A 25233-nucleotide genomic window follows, 5' to 3' on the forward strand; every position below is an offset into this window, starting at 1 on the left:
TGTCCAATGATTCACTTCAGCTGTATTCTGTCATATCTTGACTTAGCAAATGAGTGCCTGAAGCCAGATGACACTCAAAATGGTGTCTTTTCATAGTACTGAACAGTTTGCTTCTGACTTGTGAAATTCATATTTCAAGGCTTTCTATTTACTTGGAATTAATTCAAAGAGAACTGAGAGACAAGAGATAATTTGTGTTAAATAGAGCCTGAACAGTGAACTTGCCTTGAGTGTCAGCTTAGGTGCTTCTTTAAAACAAACAGCAGAAATGCAATTTGTCATATGAATGCACAAAGCTAGTCGTGAGTCACAATATCCAGCACATAATTGCTTGTCACCCCACACAAACATTTGAATTTGGACACATGCTTTTTTATTTTCCTGAATTTTTTGGAGGTTTCATTTGGGTTTTTTGTTAGGTTGGGTTTTTTCAGGGTTTTGGGGGATTGGTGTTTTTGGTTTTTTTGTTTGATTGTTTTTTTGGTTTGGTTTGGTTTGTGCAACTGTTTCTTGCTGTTGTGTTTGTTTGCTTGTTTGGGGGGGTGGGGGGGGTTGTTGGTTTTTTTTCTTTGTATAGCACCCAATGAGAAACTCTTATTTTTTTAAATACTTTATACTCATTGTAAAAACACTGGAGATCTGGAAGTGAAATGCATAGCATGACTGCAAAGTATTAATAACTTCTGTAATTTCAGGGGAAGAAGAAGCAATGGTGCTTAGAGGAAGGAAGGCATAAAATTAATAACTGTGCTTTAGGTGGGCACAGTTCATAGTGTTTTGCTCTTCTAGTAATACAAGAGATATAAAGAAAGCAGAGCTGGAGGAACCAACACAATTCACTCCTGCCTTTCCATAAAAGACAATAGAATGAAAAGTTGTTTATAATCAGAAACGCCCTATACACCATCTCTATCTTTCATACATGAAAGAAATTGGTCATAGTCGGTTTTTTAAGATAACCACTAATATACTGAAAATTAAACTATGTAGAGGAAAATTTATAAAAGTGAAAATTTGCCTACTGCCTTGGTCTTTTTGCTAATACACAAGAAAATATGAGAGGAATATTTTGATTTATAAATAGCTGCATGATTGAATAAGTTGAGGTTTTTCAGATGTGACCCAATCTATTAAGAATTTCTTCCCTTTAAAACTGGAAGAGGAAGCTGAAAAATTTGAAATGTGGTTTTCTTTGGTACGTAATTAAACTATAAATGACCTTTTACGTAGTTAATCTGTATATTCTAATTTTAAAAGTTTTGTGATTTATTAGCAAGAAAAACTTCTGTCAATCCTGCACCAATATTCTTATGTGAGGACTATGGTCCCTTAACCAGAAGATCCTGTCACCATCAAATGCAGAAGACACAGCCAGTGTTCATTCATCTTCAAGTCCTCAGTAGTCTGGAAGAACAAATTTCATGCCTTTGCTACCATGAGAAGGTTTCAATTTGTACAGCCACAGATTTGTTTTTGTTTAATGCTTTTGGGTATTGTAAACATTCGAGGAAAGCTACTATGTTTTTCTCTGTTATGAGTATTTCTTTGGCAGACTTGAAAATCTCGGAGATTTTCAAGTGGAAATCTACCAGTTGGAGAAATTTTCAAGGATTTTTTGTTCTTTTGGTAATAGTTTATAAATAGTACCTGTTTCTTAAAATGCTGGAGAGTGTTATCCCACTGGATACAGACTGTGAAAACACAGGAGAGAGATCCAAACAAATTGCAGTATGTGGTGCATATTTACTTAAATGTTTGTAAGCTGTGTGACACCAAAAAAGGCAGGGATCAGCCGTGTTTACCGACCTGAATTTTGATCACATTCCGCTGTCAAATCTTGTTTCATTAATAAATACCTCATTCACGAAGAAGCAAAATGTATTTCTCAAAAGTACAATTTACTGACTTGAAGTTTATGCTTTCTGACACTACTTGAATGAGACACCTCTCTCGTGGGTGCCTTCCCTGCCCCTACCAGGGGCGTTGGAAGTAGATATGGGTCCCTTCCCACCCATTTATTGCGCCATACAGTTATCTTCCGAGGAGGAGAGTTCTGCTGCTCAGGACTGTGCTGAGCACTGTACACACCAACACACGCACGCAGGGACTTCTGTGCCTGTTCCATTACCCCAGCAAGAAGCTCAGCCGAGTCAACAGCAAAAAAAACATCCTACGCGAGCCCTTTTCGGGCTTAAACTCCAGTTGCGCGGTGAAAATGCCACCAGAAACCATTGTTCAAAATCCTAAAGAGTGGGGGGGCAAAAGTTGCACGGCCTTTCTGCCGGCCCGTGCCCCGGTTCCGCTGTGGCCGCACGCCGCCGTGCCCCGCCGTGCCTCGCAACCCTCTCCGTGCCCCGCAGCCCCGCCGTGCCCGCCATGCCCCGCAGCCGCCGGCGGCGCTCCCGCGGCGGGGCGGGCGCGGGCAGGGCCGGGGTGCCGAGCGCAGGGGCCGAGCCGCGGGGCGCGGCCGAGCGCGGCTGGGGGCAGGTCCGGCGCTGCCACCGCAGCGCGTCCCCCCCAGCTCGGCCGGAGGGGAGCTCGCAGGAGTCCGTTTCACCATTTTATCGGGGCAGCCTCGCCGAGGCTCGGCGGGCAGAGCCGGCAGCGGCCCGGGGGCACCCGCAGCGCCCGGCGGGCGGTGCGTGCGGCGGGCGGGGAGAGGCGGCCCGGGCAGCGAGAGGGGTGAACCATCCCACAAACACACGCTGAGAGCTCGTGGCAGCAGAGAGCAGCGTTTGCGTTGGTTTCCCCTACACTCCGTCCCCCCCCTCCCCCTTTCTTTTTTTTTCTTTTTTTTTTTTTTTCCTCTTTTCTCTCCAAAAAACATGGCTGAAGCTGGGACGGGCTTTTTGGAACAGCTCAAGTCTTGCATCGTCTGGTCCTGGACTTATCTCTGGACGCTGTGGTTCTTCATCATGCTCTTCCTCGTCTACATCTTAAGGGTGCCGCTGAAGATCAATGACAATTTAACCACAGGTAGGCTGTGATCCTGTGATCCTCTGCCCCCCTGCCTGCCCGGGGCTGCCCGTGGGGGAGCGCCCAGCGCCGCCCCCTCGGGTACTGGAGCCCTGGCTGAAGCCGTTCGTACTGCTCATATTGTACTCAAGCATTCTTATTAGCCAGGATTAAAACTTCGGTTGTGTTTCTGATAAATATTAGATCTCAACTACTTTTTCTGAATGGTAATAAACAATGAGTGTAAGTTCGCTGGAAGATTATCGCTGTTGCAATGGACTTTGCTTTGGGTGCTCAGGCTCGCTAAGGTTGTGTGCCGCTGCTGTACTGAATCAGCAGTAACTTACGTACTGTTAGCCGGTCTGGATTGGGCAGTTATGGCTTTATCTTGGAATTGCTTATTTTTCCTACCCATCTACTTTGATAATTTAATTTCTGCCCCCCCCCCCTCCCCCCCAAACCCTCCCACGCCCCTGTTGGACAAGACAAATAGACAAATTAGTTTGGGGCAGATGACATGTAACCCATGTGGCATCCCTGCTGTTGGGAACTCGAACATTATCTGAGCATTTTTCACCCATCCCTCTGGCCTGTTCTCATTTGATAAGCCTCTGGCAATTCCAGCATCAAAGAAGAATTTAAAGGAAAATAAGATTCAGCATAAGGCAGCTTTCACTTTAAGCATAAAGGCAATTATGAATTGAGTTTATAAATTATAAACTTCAAATGCAATTTTGGTCAAATTTTCACAATATGTCTTTGGACAATATCCTGTTTCTTTTGACATTGCCACACACTGATTAGAACAGGAAGGAATTCTTGTTGCTTGATTCTTAATAGTTTATGTAATGCGTACGTCCCAGGTAAACACTGCAGGCCATGCTTGTCAAGCAGAAATGTCAGAATGCTTCATATTATAATTTTCGCTATTGCAGAAAATCACAGGCATCCATCTGAGACCTAATCAACCCCCTCTGATTCCTTCCTGAGTTTGAACAAACTAATTCTTGATGCACTTTCTCATTTTAAATGTTACTCCAGCTGAGTCATCTTGGGGTTTACAGAAATGTCTCAAAATGCAAGTAAAATGACAGTGTGAAATCTTTGAGGAGTTTTAAAAGGCTGAAGAAAGTCCCAAAGTGCCTGATAAAAATGGGTTACTGGAGAGAAAGACAGGCACAGTACGGTCTTTATGCATCATCTGTTCCTAAATAGAATTTATTTAAAAATTACTACTGGTAATAACATTATCATTTTTTGTTTTATTTAGTTTTTCAAAGTTTTTGTGAATTAATTAAAACAGATTTAATTTATTGTGGATCATCTTACCCCTCTAGTCCCCCAGCTGATTACAATTGGATTCTACTGCCATTGTTTAAGGTTGATCATGAAGTACCACAGCAACTGATGATGTGATACTAATCACATGTATTTCAGTGATGTGAAAATAAATGTGTAAATGTTGCTACTAAAACTTCTATGTGGCATAAAGAAATAGGAGGGTGGTTTAAAAAATGACTGGGTATTTTCCCAGAACAGGCTGGATCTGTTAGTGAGTTGAGGTCAAACAAACTGGTTTTCAGTACCACCAGAGGCAGGCTTAGGCAGCCAGTTAAAAAAACTCAGTTCCACAGGTATGGTTTGTACTTCATGAAGTAGTGATTTAGAAAGGATTTTGATCAAACACCTTAAACAGAGCCCACAGTGGGCTGCTGTGATATGAAGGACAGGGAGGGCACCTGCTGCAAGGACCTGGTGCTTGCTGCTGCTCTATGATTTTGTTTTCCCATGCCTGGTTTTAGTATTTCTAAAAGGAAGTGGAAAAGCTGGAGAAGATAGTGGAAAAATGATTCCAGGGCTGGAGAGAAGCATCAGAATAAGATTACAGTAAGGCGGTATTGTCATGGAGAGAGAGAAAGAAATGGCCTTTTAATAATGAAAAGAAGTACAAGAATTGATGACTTGAAGGAGAGGACAAACTCAATTTTGTCATAATCAGGCGTTAATTTGTAGCAAACTTGAATCAGCTGATAAAGGAGCCTTTGGGATTTGCATGTCTGAAAGTCTTTAAATCCAGTGGTGAAATAGGAATCACAAGCGTTCATGCAGCCTTAAATTGCTTTTTGGCAAGGACAGGGCAGCAAGCTGTGCACCACTGGCAGTCAGAGTCACTGCAGATGGTTTCACCAAATAGAAGGGTGGTTGGTCACTTGTATCAGAAAGTCTGAGTAGGAAGTGTGGGGTCTTTTCCCTCTTTCAGTGTTGTACAGATGTGCACACCCGAGCACTAGTACATGTTGGCCATCCCGTGTGTTCCAATGAGCTCCCAGGCTTGAAGGTCCTCAGTTTGGCCAAGCACAATTTCAGTGTCCTCAGGGGAGTACATTACTGGGAAATCTAGTCTGTCATATAAAAATATTAATGGTAAGTCTGATTGTAGTGTTTCATGTGGTTTGTTTTTGGTTTGGATTTTTGTTTGTTTTTTAAAAATTTTTTTAAAGTTTGATGTCCAGATCAAATAATAAAAATATGAATAAGAGAATTTGAGCTATTGTACCATACCATTAGCCAGGAGGCAAGACAGGACATTTAATATGCCAGGCTGGAATATTAAATACAGAATAAGCAGTTGAGGAAGTGGATGTTATTATCTTATTCCAAAATAATTAAACATGCCTATTTTATATAACATGCTGTATTTTCTTCCCATGTTGGCACTTGCACGGCTTCTGAATGCCACACTAATCTGCACTAAGACACACCTCTTCTAAAAATGTGCTTGTATTTCCTGACATAAGAATTTGGATTTCTAGTCAAATCCTAAGAAGGGAAGAGGCACTGAAGTTAAAATGTTTCTAATGATTTTATTTATCCTTTCAAAGTGCAACAGAAAGACAGATTTAATGACCAGAGCATTAAGTGCAACTGGCTTGTGATAAAGCAGACAGGAGGAAACCTCTGGCTTGCCGAGGGTAGAGAAATCACATAAAGTGATTTTCTAAAAGTGTGAAAAATAAATACATGGGTATGAGCTTTGGGCTGATTCTGGCTCTGTTGGTGTCTGTGGAGTATTTTTATTATTCAGCTGTGCTGGAGTAAGGCCCGGTGGTGTTACCAGCTGAGCTGCTAGAGAAGGGAGCATTACAAGCCTGCAGAATAGAAGGAAACAAGTAAAGTTGTCCTGCCAGGCCCCTGAGGTCAGCAGGCCCAGGGTAACCACGGCTGGAAGAGCAAGACTCCATCACCTTGTGGTGGCTAGGACAGAGTTGTTATCTGAGAAACATGGTATATTTTTTCATTATTAATTTTAAAAAACTATTATTATTCGTACTGAAATAAATAGCTAAAATTGTAATTAATGTGGTATTTGTGATCAGGTAATAGACTTCTTAAAGCCAGTACCTGAAACAGTGTGCATGGTGCTGGCCATTTGGAGAGGAAAGAGGCTGGTGTGGAGCAGGGCTGGCAGCACTGGCCATCAATAGGTCCCCACTCACCCTGTGGTTTGTGTGGCCAGGGGGTGAAGTGAACATCTTAAAAGTCCTGTAAATTTATGATAACAACACTTTGTCCAAGAATCCCTCAGAAAACACAAAATGGAGAGGTTTTTTTAGTCAGCCTGGCCCACCTCAGATGTGTTCACCAATGTGTGCATTGCAATGACTTCAGGAAACAAAGCACTTGGAAAAGACCCATCTTATGAAACTACCTTGTGTTAAGCCATGCAGGAAAGCTGAGGGTGATTTCATTGGCAGAAGTACTGCAGGAGATGGAGAGATGGAGCCTGCCTCTCAGGTTTGGGCTATGCTGCCTTAGGGTGGTGGCTGCTGTCAGCCAAGCTCATCTCATCTTTCCCTTTCTGCGCTTCCTGACTCTGCAGATCTATACCGCACATTGGTGCAATGTGCCCCAATAAGCTGCAGTGTGAGAAAAAAGTAACTTTTCATTCCCATGGTGTCAAATTCAAGTAGAAGCAGAAAACATTTGCCTGTTATTAAAGTTTAACTAATTTCCCTTTTCCCCCGCTGCTGATAATTTGGCTGTGTGGAGCTGTGCGTGCGCAAGCTGCAGTAACAAACCACCCTTAGGACAGAAGGGTTTTTTGGGGACTGGACACCTGGGAATGTGTCTTCCCTGGGCTGGGGGCACAGCTGCAGGGGCTGGGGCTGCCTGCTCTGCCTCTGAAGCCACCGCCTGTCGGTGTGTTTGCTGTGATAGCATCTTGACAGCCGATCAGGAGGTATTGTTCCCCTTCATAAATTTAAGCTAGTGCAGTTAATCATGAGGGCTGGAAAACATTAACCTGACAAAGGCCAGGGAGTTTCAAACAGTTTGAAAACCAGTGAACAGATTCTTTCTTTTAAGAAGAACTGAAACAGTTCGTTTTAGTTCTGCAGACTTGCTGGTGGTTGTTTGGTCTTTCTTCAAAGCAATCTGCCCATCGTTGTGCTTGGTTTCCCTCTAAGCATCTGCTGTGTGAGCTATAGGAGTGTGGTGGTGGGCGAGTCAACAGAAAACCTGGACCAAAACTCTCATGCCACCAAACGAGATGGAAGAATTCTTAACTTCCTGCAAGTGCCATGTCGATTTCTTTGGGGAATTTTTAAGAACTTGACTGTTGAAAGTGAAATTTCAAACGCATGACCACTTCTGTCAAAGTCAGCATCAGTCCTGCATATGAAATTCACAGAATCAGTTACAGATAGATAGTTTGCTCACTGACCCAAAATCACTTGCATTAATTTTTGCATTTCTTAGAATGTAAATTAAATATTTACTACATACTGATCTTATTTTCTACTTAGTGGAATTAAAGTAATCAGTGTTTTCTTAACTGTTAACCCCTCTCTTCAGTTATATCACTTACAGCACCACAAAGCATTTGTAGTTGCTGCTGAGCCTCCATTCAGGGTTTGTATATTAGAGATTTTTTCAGTCTGCCTTTTTGGGTTTTGCAAAAATCAGTTTTTACTGCTGTAGGCTAATATTCAGGAGGTTGTTATAAAACAGGTTTTAACTGTTTAAAGCATGTTTATTTCATCATGGTACACTTTGAAACTCTCCCTTTAATGTTTTATGGAAGAGATTATGATGTGCTTCAAAGTAGTATGTTACTTTTAACAGAAAGTAGACAAATCTTAGTAGGTTAAACTGGGGATTCTTGGGGGAAAAGCCATATCAAAACTTGCTGGATCAATGCCCAATGGATGCAGTATACTTGATACTTGTTTGCTACGAATTTTGACATTTTTCACCAGCTTGATTTTTTGGTTGAGCTAAATTTTTCAGTCAGCATCAGATGCTGGGAATGGAGCAAAGTTTGTAGGAAATGCAAGGTTTTTAGAAAATACTCTTTTAAGAAATTGACTTTCTTACTGCAAAAGCTCTAGAAGATTTGCAGTCAGTGTTTCAGGGGAAATGTGTAAGCCAGAGCCTTCAGAATAATTTTTGATAACATCTTGAGTGAGCTTACTGTAACACTGACTGATATACAACCATGGAGCTGTACTGCCAGCTTCTAACTGAAGTCTGATGTCCTCTGTGTGCTGATGAAAATCTGTGGAAAGGCTCCTAAAACTGCATGTGTGTACTGGGATTTTCCCAAAGCATCCACTGAGTGCCTGGGCAAATTCAGCCCAAAAGAGCGTAAGCCCCGCATTTTGCACAGGGGTCACAGGTCATAATTATCTGAGTGGCTGTGAAAATACCACCATTTAAAATTAAAGAAAGAACTTAAAATATTTATTTTTGGTGGTTATTTTGCAAAGCAAGTGCAAAAATCCAGATCATAAATTTGCATTTGTGAAAGACAAAATAAGTGCTAACTGGTGTCAATGCCTCAAGGACTGAAAAGAGAGAAAAGTACATAAATCTGTGCCAAAGCTGTAGATTAAATGAAAGATAGAAGGTCATGATGCCTGCCTGAGAGCAGCACCTGGCAGGAATTAGGAAGATGATGTTTTATAAAACAGGGATTTTGGAGGGAATGACCTGCCTGTGTTTTAAAATGGATTCTCTGAAAAGAGCTATGGAGAGTCTAGCAAAACCACACTGTTAGCCTAGAGAAGCTCAAGCTGTTTATCTAATCACAGAGAAACTACTTGACAATAGTTAAGGAGGTGTAAGAGCTTTAATCTAGTTGACAAACATACAGTGAGCTTCCTAAATATCTGGAGGTAAAATTCATGTTAACTTGTCAGAATTGGGGCCCAAATCATCAGTGGTCTGAAGAAGCAGCTTGGCTGTGAGACATGCTGTGTGCAGTGCCCTTGCTGTAATAGAGAGGTGGTTGCTTATGCTGTAAACTCTGTGGTGGGAGGAAAGTAGTACGTACTAAAGTAGCCTTTAATATGAGGAGGACAGATCTTAAAAAAGGGGTGGCTGCAAACTTAACCCAGAGGAATGGGCATGAGAAGTGTTTTTTATAAGAGATTTTTGAAGATGTGTTTTTGGACCCAGCTGATATGGCAAGGGATATTATGCCTGTCCATCTTTAGCTCTTGTAGTACTAAGACCCTTAGGGTAATGAGGATTGCCAGACTCTTCAGTGGGGAATCTGGGAGTGAAATCTAACGGCCCATAGTAAACAGGAAAGCTGAGTAGTTAAAACACTTATCATGCTGAGGTTTAGAAACCCCCACACCCAGCTAAAAACACTCGCTGATGATGTGCAGGTATGTTGTGCGCAGAGGCTCTGATAGTCCCAGATGTGGCAGGACTTTTGTGCCTATGCCAGAGTAGTCCCTGCCAAGTCCAAGGTTTCTGTGTGTTGTTCAGTCAGCTGGCAAGCTCTGTGCTTAAGGGGGAGTTATTTGTCTTGTTGGCAAGTGGTAAAGCAAATAAAACCACTTAAGTGGTAACTTAGGTTGGAGGGCCAAAGCAGTTTCTTCTGGATTGAAGGAATGAACATTGCTGTCAGAAGTTAATGAAGTCTTCTGTGTGGCTGCCACAAGAAGTCAGGATTCACCCTTTTTTATCCAAGATTAGTTATTTAGGAAGGTATTTTATAATTAACAAAATCAGGCCCTGCTCTAGATACATGTCAAAATGTTGAATACAACTGAGAGTTCTGTTGAACTGTACAGGGAGAACTAAGGCATAGGGAAATGAGACCTTGATGCTGCAAACCTTCAGTGATTCAGTTTGTTCCACAAGCACAGGCCCAGGGCTTTACTGCACTGGTAATTAATATGCATGAATTCTCAAAGACTCGGGCCTAAGTTTTTTGCTAAGGTACTGCAGAGAGCCTGTAGCAATATGGGGGATAGAGTCCCCAGTCGTTTCTGCCCAAAGGTAGTTCTTTCTCTTGTAGTTTGATGATCACACCTAAGTTTTGCTTTTTTTAACCAGAGCTGTTTCAGGAATGTACTTAGGGCTTCTGTCATAGAATTCAGGCCTATCCTGGCCCTGTGGACAGACTATGAGGTGTTTGTGGCATGTTACTCCTCTGTTGGCTGTTAAAGGGGGTGGCTGAAGGCTCCTTCCACCTGTTTTTAAATTAGCTCTTTGTGCACTGAAGGCATCTATTGAAAGATTGTGTTATAAACTCCAGCTTGTCCTCATGTCTATGAAGTGTCATGTGGACCAGTGATGCAGTGTAAATACTAATGAGTTAAAGTTGCTTTGTGAAATCCCAGCACAGGCTAATTGGAATTGTTTTGTGTGTGTCTTAGTTGGGCACTGCAGAAGGGCAACCAGTTTAACACCAAGAACGCTAAGCTTAAGCAACAATGATGCATTTAAAGACAACAGTTAATGTCACGCTTTCAGCAGACAGAACAAACAAGTTGTAACTGTTAAGCCTGAGGAAAGGGCCTAAATTCAAAGTCCAAACCAAACTTCGCCAGCTGGTGAGAGAAGACAAAGATTTTATTATTGTGGAGTCTAAACTGGAGATTTGTCACTGCGGTAGACGCATTGCTTAAGCCATTAAGTGCACTTAAATATACCAATTAGAAGGATGAAAGCTATAGGGCAAAAATGAAATGCAGTCATCTTTAAGATTCCTATTCTGTGTAGTGTGCCAACTGCAACCATGAGAACTAATTTCCAGCTCACTTTCTACAAATAAACTTGGCTTATTAAATGTCAGGAATGTTAGGTTGAAATGCAGGATCTTGTGTGCAGCGGCAAGACACTCAGAGATCAAATTTAAAGCACAAGAAATGTTGTTATCATCATCGTCATCTTATTTTGTAAGGCAGCCATTTATTTCTCAAGAAAATATGCCTGTAACCTGAGAGTGTCATAGATGTTGAACTTCACATAACTAAATGTTTTCATGACATGTCCTGTATGTTTATGCTGAGAGCTGAAAATTGTTTACGGCGTGGCTTGGTCTGAAGCAAGGTTATATGATCCACTAATGCACTTAATCTTCCATGTGAAATTTCTTTTGCTATTTTTAATACTGAAGTTAACTTGATAGCAGTGTACCCATCTGGTATGTTTTACACAAATCTCAGCTTAGAGTCCCAGGCTAGTCATTTCCTCAGTTTTCAGAGAGAAGGTTAAACCAGAGCCTGTCAGAGACGGCTTGCAGCTGGCCCTCTGCACCCTGTGCAGGGGACAAGGGGACACAGAGTCCCAGGGTGAGGCTCAAGATACTTCTTGAGAAGAAGCCAACTTTGTGCAGCAGCAGGATGCTGCAGCTGAGCTGATGAGCCCTCTCTGTGAAGAGAAGGACATGAGGAGGTCCTGTGCAGGGCTGCACTGATGCACAATTACTGATCTTAGAAGTCAGAAGTGTCTTCTCTGTAGTGCTTGACTTGATGGATTTATCTGCCTGCTCAGAGTCAGCTCCTGTGCTGTTTTAAAAGTGCCTTCTGGTCCCTGTGTCTGACTGTCCTTCTCATTGGGTCACAGGACAAAGGATTGGTTCAAGCACAAGTGAATTGCTTTAGCAGTTAATATCCTTCTACATGTTCCCAGAAATTCTTGTCAAGAGTTTACTGCTTAGAAGTGCTGATGACAGCTGTGTTAGCAGTCACCCCAAAAGCCACATAGTCTTGTGGGGAACCCAAGTCCTAAGGAGCTCTGATTTGCTCCAGGGTTTCCTCAGGTGTCCAAGCTGCAGGGTTTCCTCAGACCTTACCAGGAGGGTTTGGCCTGGGTTATGGCTGAGAGTGTTTTGTCAGCAACTCTGCAGAAGGTGGAGTTTCCACCCCTGATGCTCTCCTGTGAGGTGTATGTAGGGTCTGTGCTCTGTGCCACTGGAGAGGTGTACAGGCCTCTCTGGGTCCTGACTCCAGCACTCAATCATATTTTATTTATCTTTCCATAAACTGCTGCACTGAAAGACTTTTTTTCCAGAACTTGATAATTCTTATGGATAGAAGCTTTGCTCTCACTCTGACTTAGATGTATTTGTGGCTGGCTTGCACATGTTTGTGCTCGTGACAGCTCTCTCCTTTACCTGCAGAAACAGCAGCAGCACCATGAAGATTGGTTTCAAGTGCACTCATGTGGGGTTTTTCCTGCCTGTCCATCCATAAGATAGAGTCACTTGGGTTGTCCTCATTGGTTGTCCATCTACATGCTGGACGTCCTTGATTTTGCTGGTAGTACTTTGTTCTTTCAGTTTTCTGGTTTTGTACATTCTCCATCATATGCCAAGGTAAGGCTTCACTGTCTTATATAGTGTAATTAATCCTTCTCACCTTACAGTGAAAATGGTTTTCCTTGCTGGTTCCTTGCCTTTTGCCCTGTTAACTTTGATATGGTGTCCTGGCAGCTCATGCTAGGTACCTTCTGCACCTCCTGGTTTTGGTAATGAAAATTCTCTGTAAGGCTCAGTTGGCAGCTCCATGTGCTCTCCACACCGTCCAGACTGGCTGCAGGTTTCTCCATCTCCTGTTTTAACTAGCTCTCTGCAGCACTGTCAGTACTTGACTGAAATCCAGACAGTTTAGAGCTACACATTTTTCTTGGTAAGAGAACTGAATATTTTCAGTAAAGGGGCACATCTGATTGGTCTGGCATGATTTATTTATTTTGTGTTTCATCCTATTTTTTCGTGTACGTCAATTGCTTAATTTATTGTTGTCCTAAAAATTCTCAGTAGCTTTGTTCTGCATTTTAAAAACAGAAATATGAAGTACTCTGGCATAATTTGGGAGATTGGAACAGTTTATTAAAACTGTCTCAATATGGGGCTTGCTTTTACAAATGTAACTTCCTTCAGCAAGTTTCTTTCTGTGCATTCTCTTAATCTTACACTCAACCATGTCTTGAACATGTTAAGTCCTTTGAATTATATCTCACTTTCTCAGGTCACAGTGTCTCTTTTATTGCTCTTCAATTACTTTTTTCCCCCCACATTCAGCAGTTTTGTTCCTATTCAAAAATGTAATAAATATTCACTTTGGAAACTACCATATCCTGCTTTTTACGTTGCTGTGTCCTTACTTATTTTGTTGAAATAGTCTTGGTTTGTTGGATTTGGTTTTTGATCTATTACATAGATCTTAAGTGATGACTTAGTCTGACTTTTTCAGATATAGTTTTATTTCTCTACCTTTTGTCCTCACCAAAGCAGAGGGAAATCTTTGAACACCCCAGGTCTTGCAGGTGTTACTTGTACAGGGCTGATATTGCTTTATTTGAAGGCCTTAGCTGATAGATTGGTATGAGTTAGAAATTGAAATTAACTTTCCGTTATTGTTCTGTGAAAGTCTGTGTTGCAATTCTGGTCTCCTTGAAGCAGTTGGTAAAGCTCCTACTGAGTTAAGGAAATGATAATGTTGCCCCAAGAGTTTTTTTTTTTTACATTAGTCTCGATAGAAGAGTTTATAGAGCATGAATGACTCTTATACACCTCCCAGCAATCTGACATAAGTTTGCACATTTGCTGCCTTCCTGGACTTGAAACATGACAGGTATCAAAACACTGAGAACTGATGACAGTGCCGGTTAAATAAAGTCATTTAGCATGAAAAGAAGTTGACCTGTCTAAACCTAATCTGCAAAGTTTCTTAGCTGCTTTTGTATTTAAAACTTTTTAATCAGTTCTCTTGCCACACATTTTTATAACTCGTGAAGTTGTAATATAAATTTTCAGTTTTACAAGGTATCGTAGGCTTTCTGACAGTGTGATGAATTTTGCATGACATAAGCCAAACCCAGTAATTAATAAATCACTCACTGAAAACTCTGGGTGCTTCAAGTACTATTCTATCTTCTGTAAGTCAGGTAGGTCTAAAAATCCCAATTTTTCTTCAGGCCACATTCAAATTGGTAATGACTGATTATGGAACAATACTGTTATTGGGTGATTGTTTTTATTTTTGTTTCTGAGCAAGATATACAGTAATAGATAAAATATTTTATATGATATATACAAAATATATTGATATATATTTCATTATCTGTTATATTTATGTTAGTAATGTATATGTAATTAAATACAGTGCTGTCCCCCTTGTGTTTGAGGCTACACCTTTATCATTTGGGGTACAGAGTCAGTGATGGGCGGGACTCATTGGCATTGTTTGCTGCTTTCCTTAGGTGAGCCAGTAATACAGGCCTGAAATAAATACCCTACAATATCCTCCTTACAACTCTGTTCTTCCCTAGGTGCAGTGAAGTTGCCAGATGGCAGCAGTGTGTGGTTCTGGGTGCTGCCATGCTCCTGGCTGTGCTGCAGAGCTGTGGTGGCCTGTGATGTCTGTTGGTGTGAGTGAGAGCAGCACCCTCAGTTATTGTGAGGGGGCTCTGTGGCTGGAAATGCTGACCCAGCTTGATCACTGGGAGGGCAGCTCCCACCCCGGGGATCACCCAAGATCTCAGCTCTTCCACTCTGGGTTAGGACCCCTTTGCATCTTGGCAGTGGACCCCTAGAGCAGGAGTTTGTGGTTTAGTCCAGGCTGAACACTGGAGACTTTCTTAGTCTAAAATAAACAACCAACAATCCAAAAACCAGCCACAGAGAGCCCACAGACAGCTGCTCGGGCCACGAGCTCCCTGGTATACACAGCCCTCTGTACATTGCCATCATCCTCTTTCCAGTGCACATGTGATCCTTCTGCACGGGCACAAAAATCAATAATAAACAGTAAATGAATAACGAGAAGCCTGCCAACCAAAATCTCTCTTGTTTGCATTCATGTTTGTTTTCCTTTTCTAATCTAATGTGACAGAGAAGCATTTAGGGGAAAAGGATGCTGGGAATGATGAAATTTTATAAAGCCTTTTCTCACAAATGCCTTTGTTTTAGGAGCGAGGGAGCTTGGTGGTACCCACGGTGGCCGACATTCCCTTGCAAAGCCTTGCACTGCAGGCTAGGGCCGTGGGCTCCTGGGCTTAGTCCCTCAGAAACTCTCTCCTTGTGTAAGCATCAAAAACCCATGGTGTTGATGCAGTAGATAGGGATGTGTCTGGTGAGCTCTACAGTTCTCAGGATGTATTTTTATTTATATGCAGGAGGCAGGTTTTATCTGTCTTTGGACTTTAAGGTGAAGATAAATTCTCATTAAAAGTATCTTTTCTGTTCCAGTTTGCAAGATTAGTTTGTTTGGGATATGTATTTTTAACACATAGACTGGAGTTGTATCTGCAAGGCTGTGTTTTCAGAAGGACCTGGGATATTTAATTACCTATGCTTTAGTTAGCCATTAGTTTACTTATTAACATGTACTTATTCATGTACTCTTTATACTAAGCATAGTAATAAACCAAACAATGCTTTGCTAACTGAAAGAAAAGCATTTAATATCTGATACACAATGTATTAGGTGCATCTCTAATGGCACAGTATTCTTTTAGTCACATGCTAGTGTAATTCTGCACATCACAGCCGTTGCCTTTGCAGGAAGTTATGCTGTCAGTTTGGAGTAAAAGTTAATATTAATGAGAGATGTGAGAATACTGTAAAATAACAATAAACCTAAAATATGTGCCAGTTCAAACAAATCTGGGTATGGTGTTTGCTTTCTGTGAATGCTGTAGTTCAGCAAAACCAGCATTGGCTGACTTGGGTTCTCAGTGTTGTTGTTAAAATACAGGTCCCTCTGGTCTGATGATCGCCAACACTGTGTTGCAGTGGAGGGGAAATGTCTGAGGTTTCAGTAGTGTTCTTAATTTATAGTGAATAAAATAAATGGCATATTTACTTACAGAGACAATTAACCCTACTGTTTGGCATACTGCAGTTTTTTAAATTTAGTTGAAGGATTAATTGAATTTAAAATTGTAGTTTTGATATGCAGGATGTTTATCATGCAGAAACTAACTAGAAGCCAGTGCACTGGCATTTGAATCATGTCCATTTCCTAGGGGTTGCTGTTCAGCTGGGAACAGTGAGATCAGATTTTTGTTCTGTTCTGGTTTTTACAATATTTTTTCCCCCTTGTCTTTGGTGGTTGCCTTCAGTCCTTTCCTTAGTCCTTGAGCCAGCCCTTCACCGTGTCTTGCCTCAGCTGCTGTAAGTAGATTTTTCGTTTGACGCTCAGCAGTGTGGCAGAAGTGGAGCAGGCCTTGTGCCGTGCTCGCGCTAGAGGGCATCGTCCTTGTAACGACACGGCCTCAGGCCGGGCAGGCAGCGGCGGCTGGGCCTGTGGGCAATGGAGTCTGACACAAACCTGGGGGTGCCTGCGGGTCAGAGAATGGCGAAGGGCACCACGAGCAGGCTCATGCACCCGCGGCCACAGCCCCTTGCGCTGAAGGAGTGTGGGGAGCCCCTCCATCTGCCACTGGGGACCCTGAGCTGTCCCTCCCTGAGCTGTCCCTCCCTGAGCTGTCCCTGCGTTGCATCGTGTCACCCGCGGAGGGGAGGTACTACCAGGGACACTGTCACATGAAATAAAGAAATAAAGTTGTAGGACCATCCTACAACTGATGTAGTTGTGAGGCAAAGTCAAGTCCCACCCTTCAGAAGTCTGCTTGGGAGGGGGTCCTGTAGATGGCTTTGACAAGGTCAGGGAACGATGAGGTTCATGACGTGTAAATCTCAGTCTACAGAAAGCTGAAAGAACTATGATGACTGTCATAAAGCTGGATTATTTTAAGTAGGACAAAAAATGGAAAATGCAGGACTGGTTGTTGACTAAAGGTGTCTCATACTTGTTTCCCTGAAGTGACTACTACAAAATAAGCTAAACAGCAAGTTAAAACCAGTTGTGGTGCTAGGTGCTGCATTTATGTGCCCATGCTCCTGCAGACAGTGAGGACAGTTTACATGGAGGTGCTGAGGAGGTGACTAATACCAGCCTGCCTGCCTTTATTCCACCCACTGCCTCAACTGTTCAGGCCACGGTGTTTTTACAGACATTAAGTAGTTTCTAAGGCTCTGGAAAATTTGTGCTAATTGTTGTGGTGTAACGTGTGTCTGACTCTGGCTGACTTATTCTGTACAAACAGCAAAATTATCTTTATTTCCTGAAGGTTTTACTAGATAGATGTTACTAGATAGATCTTATGTCTGTCCGAGCATTTGTGCATACATGCAGACATGGCTTTGTTGTTGGTTTTGTATATGTAGAAACAAATTCAAGGTGTACATTGTTTTTTGTGTATCCTTGCCCCCCAGTACAGCTGATCTATTCAGGAGTCTGTAACCATGGGCACTGATGAAAGTTTTTTAAAATGTCCCATTTGTTTCAATATGAATCTTACAAAAAGGAATATGCATATTGCTTATTTTAGCATTTGGAGTCTTTTATCATGATTTTTCAGGAAAGAAATCACTGCCTTCCTTTGATGCTGATGTCTGCCTTGATAAAAAAATTGTATACAAGGTTGTTCTTTTATAAATCAAATCAATGAAATACTAGTTCTGCTCATTCAGTTTATTCTTGAGCTGCTTTATCTTCTTTCTCTGGACTGCCATTGATATTTTGTGTGTACACAACATCATTATTAAATAATTTATGTGTTTAAAACCGATCAGACAGTTCAAACGGACTCTTCAACATCAGGAGCCTCTGGAAAGCACATCTCCTTCATTGGGATTTTGTCCATGAGCTTATTTTGGAAATTTCAGCTAGGTTGGTGTTTAAGTGCTTGGTCTTTGCATGGCTGTGTGTTAAATGCTAGCTCCCACCTTTATGTTGCCATCCAGACAGACCAAAGATCAATTTTAAGTGATAAAAGATGAAAAGCAGCATTGCAGGTAGGGTTTGCAGTAGGTTGCCAAGCGCTGAACGGGTCTCAAGGGTTTGTAATGCCAGCTCTCCACCTGTTCTGCACTTATTGGATTGATGTTTTGTGTGTGTGGCTTGTTGTAAATGAACCACAAGGTAAAGGGACTTCTAATGAGGCATACTAGGTACAAGCAATTGAAGTACTTAAAATTTTTCTCTGTAAAGTGTTCTCGTGAGGGCAGTCTCACATGTGACATGCTTTTATGACAGATATCCATAAATGGAATAAAACATACATTTTCTGGTGTCTTTCAAGGCAGCACCCTAACTCTAGAGCGATTTGAAAGACAAAATACAAAAAACCAAATTTGTATGATTACCAGCAACTCACATTGAATTTCAAGGGCATAGGCATAGGTGTTCTGTTCTGGCAAGTCATCTCCTATATCTCTTTTCAAGTCTTGTCTCCTCTTGCACTTAACATGGTATAAATATTTAGGAGTGCAGTGACTTTTCAAGAATAGCTGCTTAGGTAGACGAGCCCTTGGCCCTTCCTTAGCTTACTACATCTTCTAATGCTAAACAGCAATGGCTAGGTCAGAAAAATTAAAAGGAGTTTGAATGTGAAGTAGTTTGCTGTGGAAATACTTTTAATAGCCCAATTGTATTGTAACAACTGCAGCTAAGAACAAGTAAGTGAATGTGAAATACGAGCGGGGCTTGTGTATTTTTTAAATTAAAAATAATTCTTCTTATGAAAGGAACAGGCAAATGCCTGATTTATTGATGAATTTCTCAAGTATTTCTCTCTAAGTATTAGGTTTGAATGGCTAGGTTTTGGTAGCCAGAGGGCTATAGGGGTGGCTTCTTTGAGAAGCTGACAGAACATTCCCGTATGTCTAGCAGCAAATGCCAGCCAGCTCCAAGGTGGACCCACCACTCCAAGGTGGACCCAGCACTCCAGGGTGGACCCACCACTGGCCAAGGCCAAGACAGTCAGAAATGGAGGTAACACTTCTGTGGTAACAGATTTAAGAGAAAAAAAAGGCTACTGCACAGAAGTAATTGTGGCTAGAGAACAGTGGGGTGAGGATATGAGGAACAGCTCTGCAGACACCAAGGTCAGTGGAGGAGGGCGGCAGAAGCTGCCCCAGGTGCTACAGCTGAGATTTCTCTGCAGACCATGGTGCAGGCCATGGTGAAGCAGCTGTGCCCCTGCAGCCCTTGGAGATCCATGGGGATACTAAGATCCACCTGCAGCCCATGGAGGAAACCCACATTGGAGCAGGTGGATGCCTGAGAGGAGGATGTGAACCTGTGGGAAATCTGCTGGACCAGGCTCCTGGAAGGGACCTGCAAACCCGGGAGAGAGGAACCCGTGCTGCAGCAGGTTTCCAGGTTTTGTGATGTTATGGGGGACCCACACTGGAGCAGGCTGTGCCTGAAGGATTGCACCCTGGGGAAGAGTGAACCACAGTGGAGCGATGTGGGGAGGACTGTTGCCCTTGGGAGGACCCCCAGGCTGGAGCAGGGGCAGGACTCCTCTCCCTGAATGGTGGCGGAAACAACAGGTGATGAACTGACCATAACCCCCATTCCCTGTCTGCCTGTCCCACTCTGGGGAGGAGGTAGAGCTGGGAAGGAGTGAGGGGTGGGGGGAACATGTTTTTAAGGTTGGTTTTACTTCTTAGTATCCTGCTCTGATTTTGGTAGTAATTAATTCCATTAATATCCCCAAGTTGAGTCTTTTTTGTCTGTGATGGTATTTGGTGAGTGATTTCTTCCACTCCATAACTCATGAGCCCTTTCTTTTATTTTCCTGTTCTGTGGAGGGGAGTGATTTAGCAGCTTTGGTGGGTGCCTGGCATCCAGCCAGGGTCACACCAGCACCCTGTAAACCAAGGGTTCTTACGTGTTCTTGATATTTCTGAGAGTTTTGTATGTGCAACCAAGCTGCGCTCCAGAAACTACAGAACATAGAAACCTCGTTGGTGAAGTTGCTCAGCATTTCTAGTGTTGCTTTAGGGGAGGTGTGGACAGATTGCTGTTTTTTATGGGGGTTGTGCATTTTTTTTCTTGAGAATAGGTAATACTAGATGCAGATTCAGCAAAGAATGGAAAATAACTTTCAGTGAGCAGGTGACAGTTGTGATCTGCCCCACTTCATTTCTGGTTTACTTTCTCATGTGAGTTTTTTACACACTTGCAGATAGTCTTACTATAATTCCAGTTTTGAATTTTCACAGTTCTTGACTTCAGTAGCATCTTACCATACTGACTGCTGCAAGTAAATGATGTGTTTAGTGAATTCCTGTCTCGTACAGTGCTGTTTGTTCCTTATCTTATTGAATGGCTGCTTTTTTGCAATTCTGCTTCTTTATTTTACCGACACATGCAGTATCCTTTCTCTTTTAACTCTTATGTGACATAAGCAATACTGATTTTTTTTAAAATCTTATCATTTGTATTAACATGGCTACATCTCCCTCCACAGTCATGGTTTTGGATAGGTGACAGTACTCATAAGGTATGAGTGAACTACAATACATAAAATAGATTACTTATTTCGTATGCCTTGCCATTCCTAATACCACATTTTGGTTGGTTAGTGAACCTAAAAAGGTTTATTTTTCTGACTCTGTCTGCAGCTGTTCATGGAGGAAGAGAATTCTGTTGAGCTGTGTACAGCAGGGCTTAGATTTTGTGCTCAGTCTGTTGCTCTGTATGGGGAGAGAAGAAAATGCTGTCGTTGTATTTTAAATTTAGTAACTTCTGGTAATTTTGATGATTACTAAGATGCCTTTTCCGATTATAAATAAACCACATTGTTTAAAATATTTTTGACTAGACTGAATTATGTCCCAAAATTGGAACAGGCTGAGGAGAGTTTGGGAAAGAAATTACCATCAAGTTTTTGCATTCTTAACCGTAAATGGAAACAGAAGGGCATTGACTGACCAGAAGCTTGAATTCTATAGCTCCTCTAGCTAATGTAAAACATTATATATTAAAAATCCTGTCAGATTTAGTTTTTCATGCTTTCGAGGTTCTCTTGGAGGTCTGTAGGTAGTGGAAGGTGTCAAGCCCTGCCGTCTGAACCTCATTTGGCAATCTGGGGAGCAGTAAGAGGTGGATATCAGTAGGTATTGGTGTCCTCTGGGACAAGCAAAAGAGGTAACCCAACATCACTTACACTGGGAGACCAAGGCCAAGCTGGCAGACACTTGAGGATAACCATGGGCTGTTGCAAAGCCAATTTGAGGAGCTCAGGAGCTGGACTTCGATGATCCTTGGCCATCCCTTCCAACCAAAGATACTCTATGACTCTATGAGTTCAAATCGTTGAAAGCAAAGTCTGAGGAATTCAGTGTCTTTCTTGCTCAAACTCCTAGGCAAAGGCTGCAAAGTTTGATGAGGAGCTAGGTGGTGAGCTAAGAAGGAGAGATTTCTAGGCAAAACCCCTAAATTTGGTCATTGCTTTTGTATCTGTCAGAATCTATTTACTTCCATGGACTCAACTCTCTTTGCAGGTTACTTAAATTGCTTCAGAATCTTGCTTCTTTTCATGTAGTTTTGTCAAGATTTTTGAAATTAGGAGATAGCATGTGGCACAGAGGAAGGTCATTGAGCTGAAGTTAGTGATGTAGCTGAACAGGAGCAAACCACTGGTTTGATGTTCTGGGGTGTATCTTTGCCTTCCAAGAGCCTGGTTTCTTTCCTCTGTGTACCATGTGTCATCTGTCATTGTGTGCATGTTATGTGATTTTTAACATCCATGAGATGGAAATGAAACTCCTTCCAGTGTCTGACCAATAAACATGATGGATTTGGGTGTCACTTCTGATGTCTCATTCTGGGGCCAGAACACCTGTCCTGTGAGGAAAGGCTGAAAAGGCAGGGGTTGTTTAACCTGGAGAAGTCCCCAGGGGGACCTCATGAAGGGGGCTTACAAGAAATATGGGGACAGACTTTTGACCAGGGCCTGTAGTGACAGGAGAAGAGGCAGTTGTCTTAACTTGAAAGATGGTAAGTTTACTTTGAATATAAGGATGACATTTTTGCTGTGTAGGAGGTTCTGGAACAAGGCTGACCATAGAAGGTGTGGATTCCCCATCCCTGTAAGTGTTCTGGGCCATGTTGGATGGGCTTTTGAGCAACATGATTTAGTGGAAAGGGGTCCCTGCCGATGGCAAGGTGGTGGACTCCTTGAAGAATCTTCACAAACAAGGTACTAAAGTGTGTTACACTTTATTATCCAAATAATTGTGGATATTTAAAGCTTAATGTTGTAAAGTCATACACAGGAATGTTTCACCCATAACAACATGTTAACTGTGTGTTGTGGTTTGACTAATTTGTATGATGTAGACACTTGGTGAATTTTTCCATTACTCCTTTTCTCTAAAGCCATAAAAGAAGTATGCAATACTTGCTACTTCTTTTATGGACTCAGAAGAGTTCATAATCTTGGAAGAGATTTCAAACAGTCGGCGCGTTTGAAAAATCCTGCTTCTCTATCTCAAATTAGCACATAGGGATTTATTTTAGGTTAACAGGTTTTTACAAGGTATTTGTCTTCTTTATTCTTTCTGTGCTTGATCTTAAAGTTTTAAATCTTCACCATTAAAGAAAAGCAGAAACCTAAGGAATCACTGTAACTTTTTTGTTATTTGCAAATAAGTGAGGATCTCAGGAGCTTTTAGATGTATTTGTAACAATGTGTGATACATCCCCCTATGAAGTTATGATCCATCTGTTGTATGAAAACCATTGATAGTTGTAACTGGTGTTCTTATTCACACCATTTCTGTCTCAGCACAGATGTGATACTTTGTGGGCAGCCAGGGCCAGAGACTTTCTGGCACAGCAAGCCAGCAGTTGTTTTCTGCCAGGGAGACCCATGACTTTAGAATGTGTCCTTGTGCAGTTAGGTGGAAGCCAAGCTGGATTTCTGCTCTTATGAGCCAAGCTGGATTTCTGCTCTATGAACTGTATGAACAGTAAGAGAAATAGGAGATCCATACAGATTAGATCTTTCATCCAAACAGACAAAATGGACAAGAGACAAGAGGACTGCTGGGCTTTGGGGTTTTGGGTAAACCCAAGGCTCTTGGATGGGATGAGGTCCAACTTGTAGGGTGTGTTGGATTTATGTTGTTTTTTAAGGTAAGACATTTGTGACTAGAAATGTTCTGTTTAGCCAGTTCCCTTGGATAGATTGCTCCATGTCAGTACAAGTTGGTTGGTGGTACATCCATACTCCTTCTCTGGGAGACATCTGCCTTAAATACACAGGGCTGCAGGAAACTCAGTTTTTAGCTCTGGGTCTGAAAACACTGGACTTGGGCAGGAATATGAGGTGAGAGCTTGTTCATCAGTGATTACAGATAGGTTTTCTGAATTAATATAATTGAAAAAGTAACTGTGGAGGTAGAATTGGTTTTTTTTATTTAAGACTGCCATGGAATGTAGGTATCCTTGGGAGCTCTGCGGCCATGGAGATCAATATCCTTCTCTCAGCAGGTCCTCAAAAAGACTGTGGTCTGTGGATGTGTAAGGTCTACCCAAAGGCTTGGATCCTCTTTGTTGCAAATACTGTCATGTGTGCTCTAATTTCTAATCCTGTTCTTTCCACTCAGCAACTGCAGTGCTAGCAGGACAACAAAAGCTGTAGCTTTTGAACATCAGACTGTCCTGGTTCTGGCCAGGAACAGGATTAATTTTTTGCAGTAGTTGGGGTTGGCCAGGCCCAAATGTTATTCAGCACCATCTCATGAGACTGCCATGAGCAGGAGAAAGGGAATCTGTTTCTCTTTGGGAGAGAAGGGGTTACTTTCTGTCCAGAAAAGGTAAGGAGGTACAAGTTGTTTCTTAGTCTTATGCCTTTTGTTACTAATATTGCTGCTGTTTCTGTTGTTTATTAATTTCATTCCTGTTTCCAGTAATTTTTTAAAATCTTTTTTATCTTGAACCATGATCTTTGCCTTTAGTTCTCCCAGTTGAAGTTGTGAGAGGCAGCTTGGTTTTAGCTGGGCTACTAAGTTGGAGAATATAATTTCTAAGCCATGATGTAGACGTGCTCCATGATTCTGCACATGTTGCCTCTGTTAAGCAAATTTTAGAAAAGAGTGTGCTTATAACTGCCTTTAACCTCTTAATGGAGTGGAGAGAAAATGCTTAATAGAGGTCAGACCATTTTCTGTTTAGACTGCCACTTAGATTTTAAATTCCATAAGGCATTATCTTGTTACATTTTTGTCTGAATGGTCTGATTGGCTCACAGTGATGTCAACAGCAACATTAATTAAGAATATGTGTTCGTGTTTGGTCATGAATTCTCGGTTTCTGCTAAGTTGTGTGTATTTTGGAATAATTTTGTAGAAGTAGCAACATTCACATACAGCCTATTCCTGCTTGGTTTAGTAGAAAGAACCTAAAAATAAAAAGTCATGACAGTAAGCAAAGTCAAAGTAATAATTCAACTAAAGGAAAGAAGAAGTGCAGCAATTAAATGAAATTTTATTTGTAGTAATTTGCAACTTATTTTTTCCCCAGCTGTGCACAGGAAGATACATTTAGTCAATACAGTATCTCATTTTCTACAAAATCACTAAGTGCAATGAAGATTTTCATCTGCTTTTTTGGCAGGAGCACTTTTGTACCAAATTGTAATGCAATAGTCAGGGAACCAAGGAATATTTCCTGTTGATGACTGAAATTGCCTGCCCAGATTCTTGGTCTAGGTCCATGGACTTGGCATTTATAAAAACTTAATTTGCAAAACCTTACAATTTGAACATGACACTTCAGAGCTGACATATATTCTCCCTTCCCACTGACACAAAATATATCTTTATTTATCAGTGCTATGTGGAAAAAGAAGGAGAACAAGCTAGTTTGGTAGAAGCACCAGTCATTTAACTTCATTTTCTGTGCATGTTTGATGTGCTTTTAAGAACAGGAAATGATGGTACAGGAGACCTTATCACTCATCTGAGATAAAAAACCCCTTCTTTAAAATAACAGGCCAATTGCCATGAATGAGAATTTGTTTCAGGAAGGCAATTTAGTTTTAGATCTACAATACCTCCTAATAAATATTAAACTTTATTTATTTGACAACTTAGGTCTGTCATGCTCCTACATGGACAGCATAATTTAAGCATTCATTTCAGTAGCTGATTAGCTATGTCACACTGAA

At 41.7% G+C, this 25233-nt stretch overlaps 1 protein-coding gene across 1 annotated transcript in view; it reads left to right on the forward strand.

The window, feature by feature from the left end:
* Positions 1-2706: 2706 nt before the first annotated feature.
* Positions 2707-25233, forward strand: part of ST7 (suppression of tumorigenicity 7) — a 136161-nt gene continuing 113634 nt past the window's right edge. Inside the window, exon 1 of the mRNA XM_071423695.1 lies at positions 2707-2976. Coding sequence (XP_071279796.1) covers positions 2826-2976 — 151 coding nt within the window. The 5' untranslated portion in view covers positions 2707-2825. The remainder of the gene's footprint in view (positions 2977-25233) is intronic.

The sequence above is a fragment of the Agelaius tricolor genome, unplaced genomic scaffold (assembly GCF_023055355.1).
Source record: "Agelaius tricolor isolate 1412-34295 unplaced genomic scaffold, bAgeTri1.0.p SCAF_3, whole genome shotgun sequence".
NCBI lineage: Eukaryota > Metazoa > Chordata > Aves > Passeriformes > Icteridae > Agelaius > Agelaius tricolor.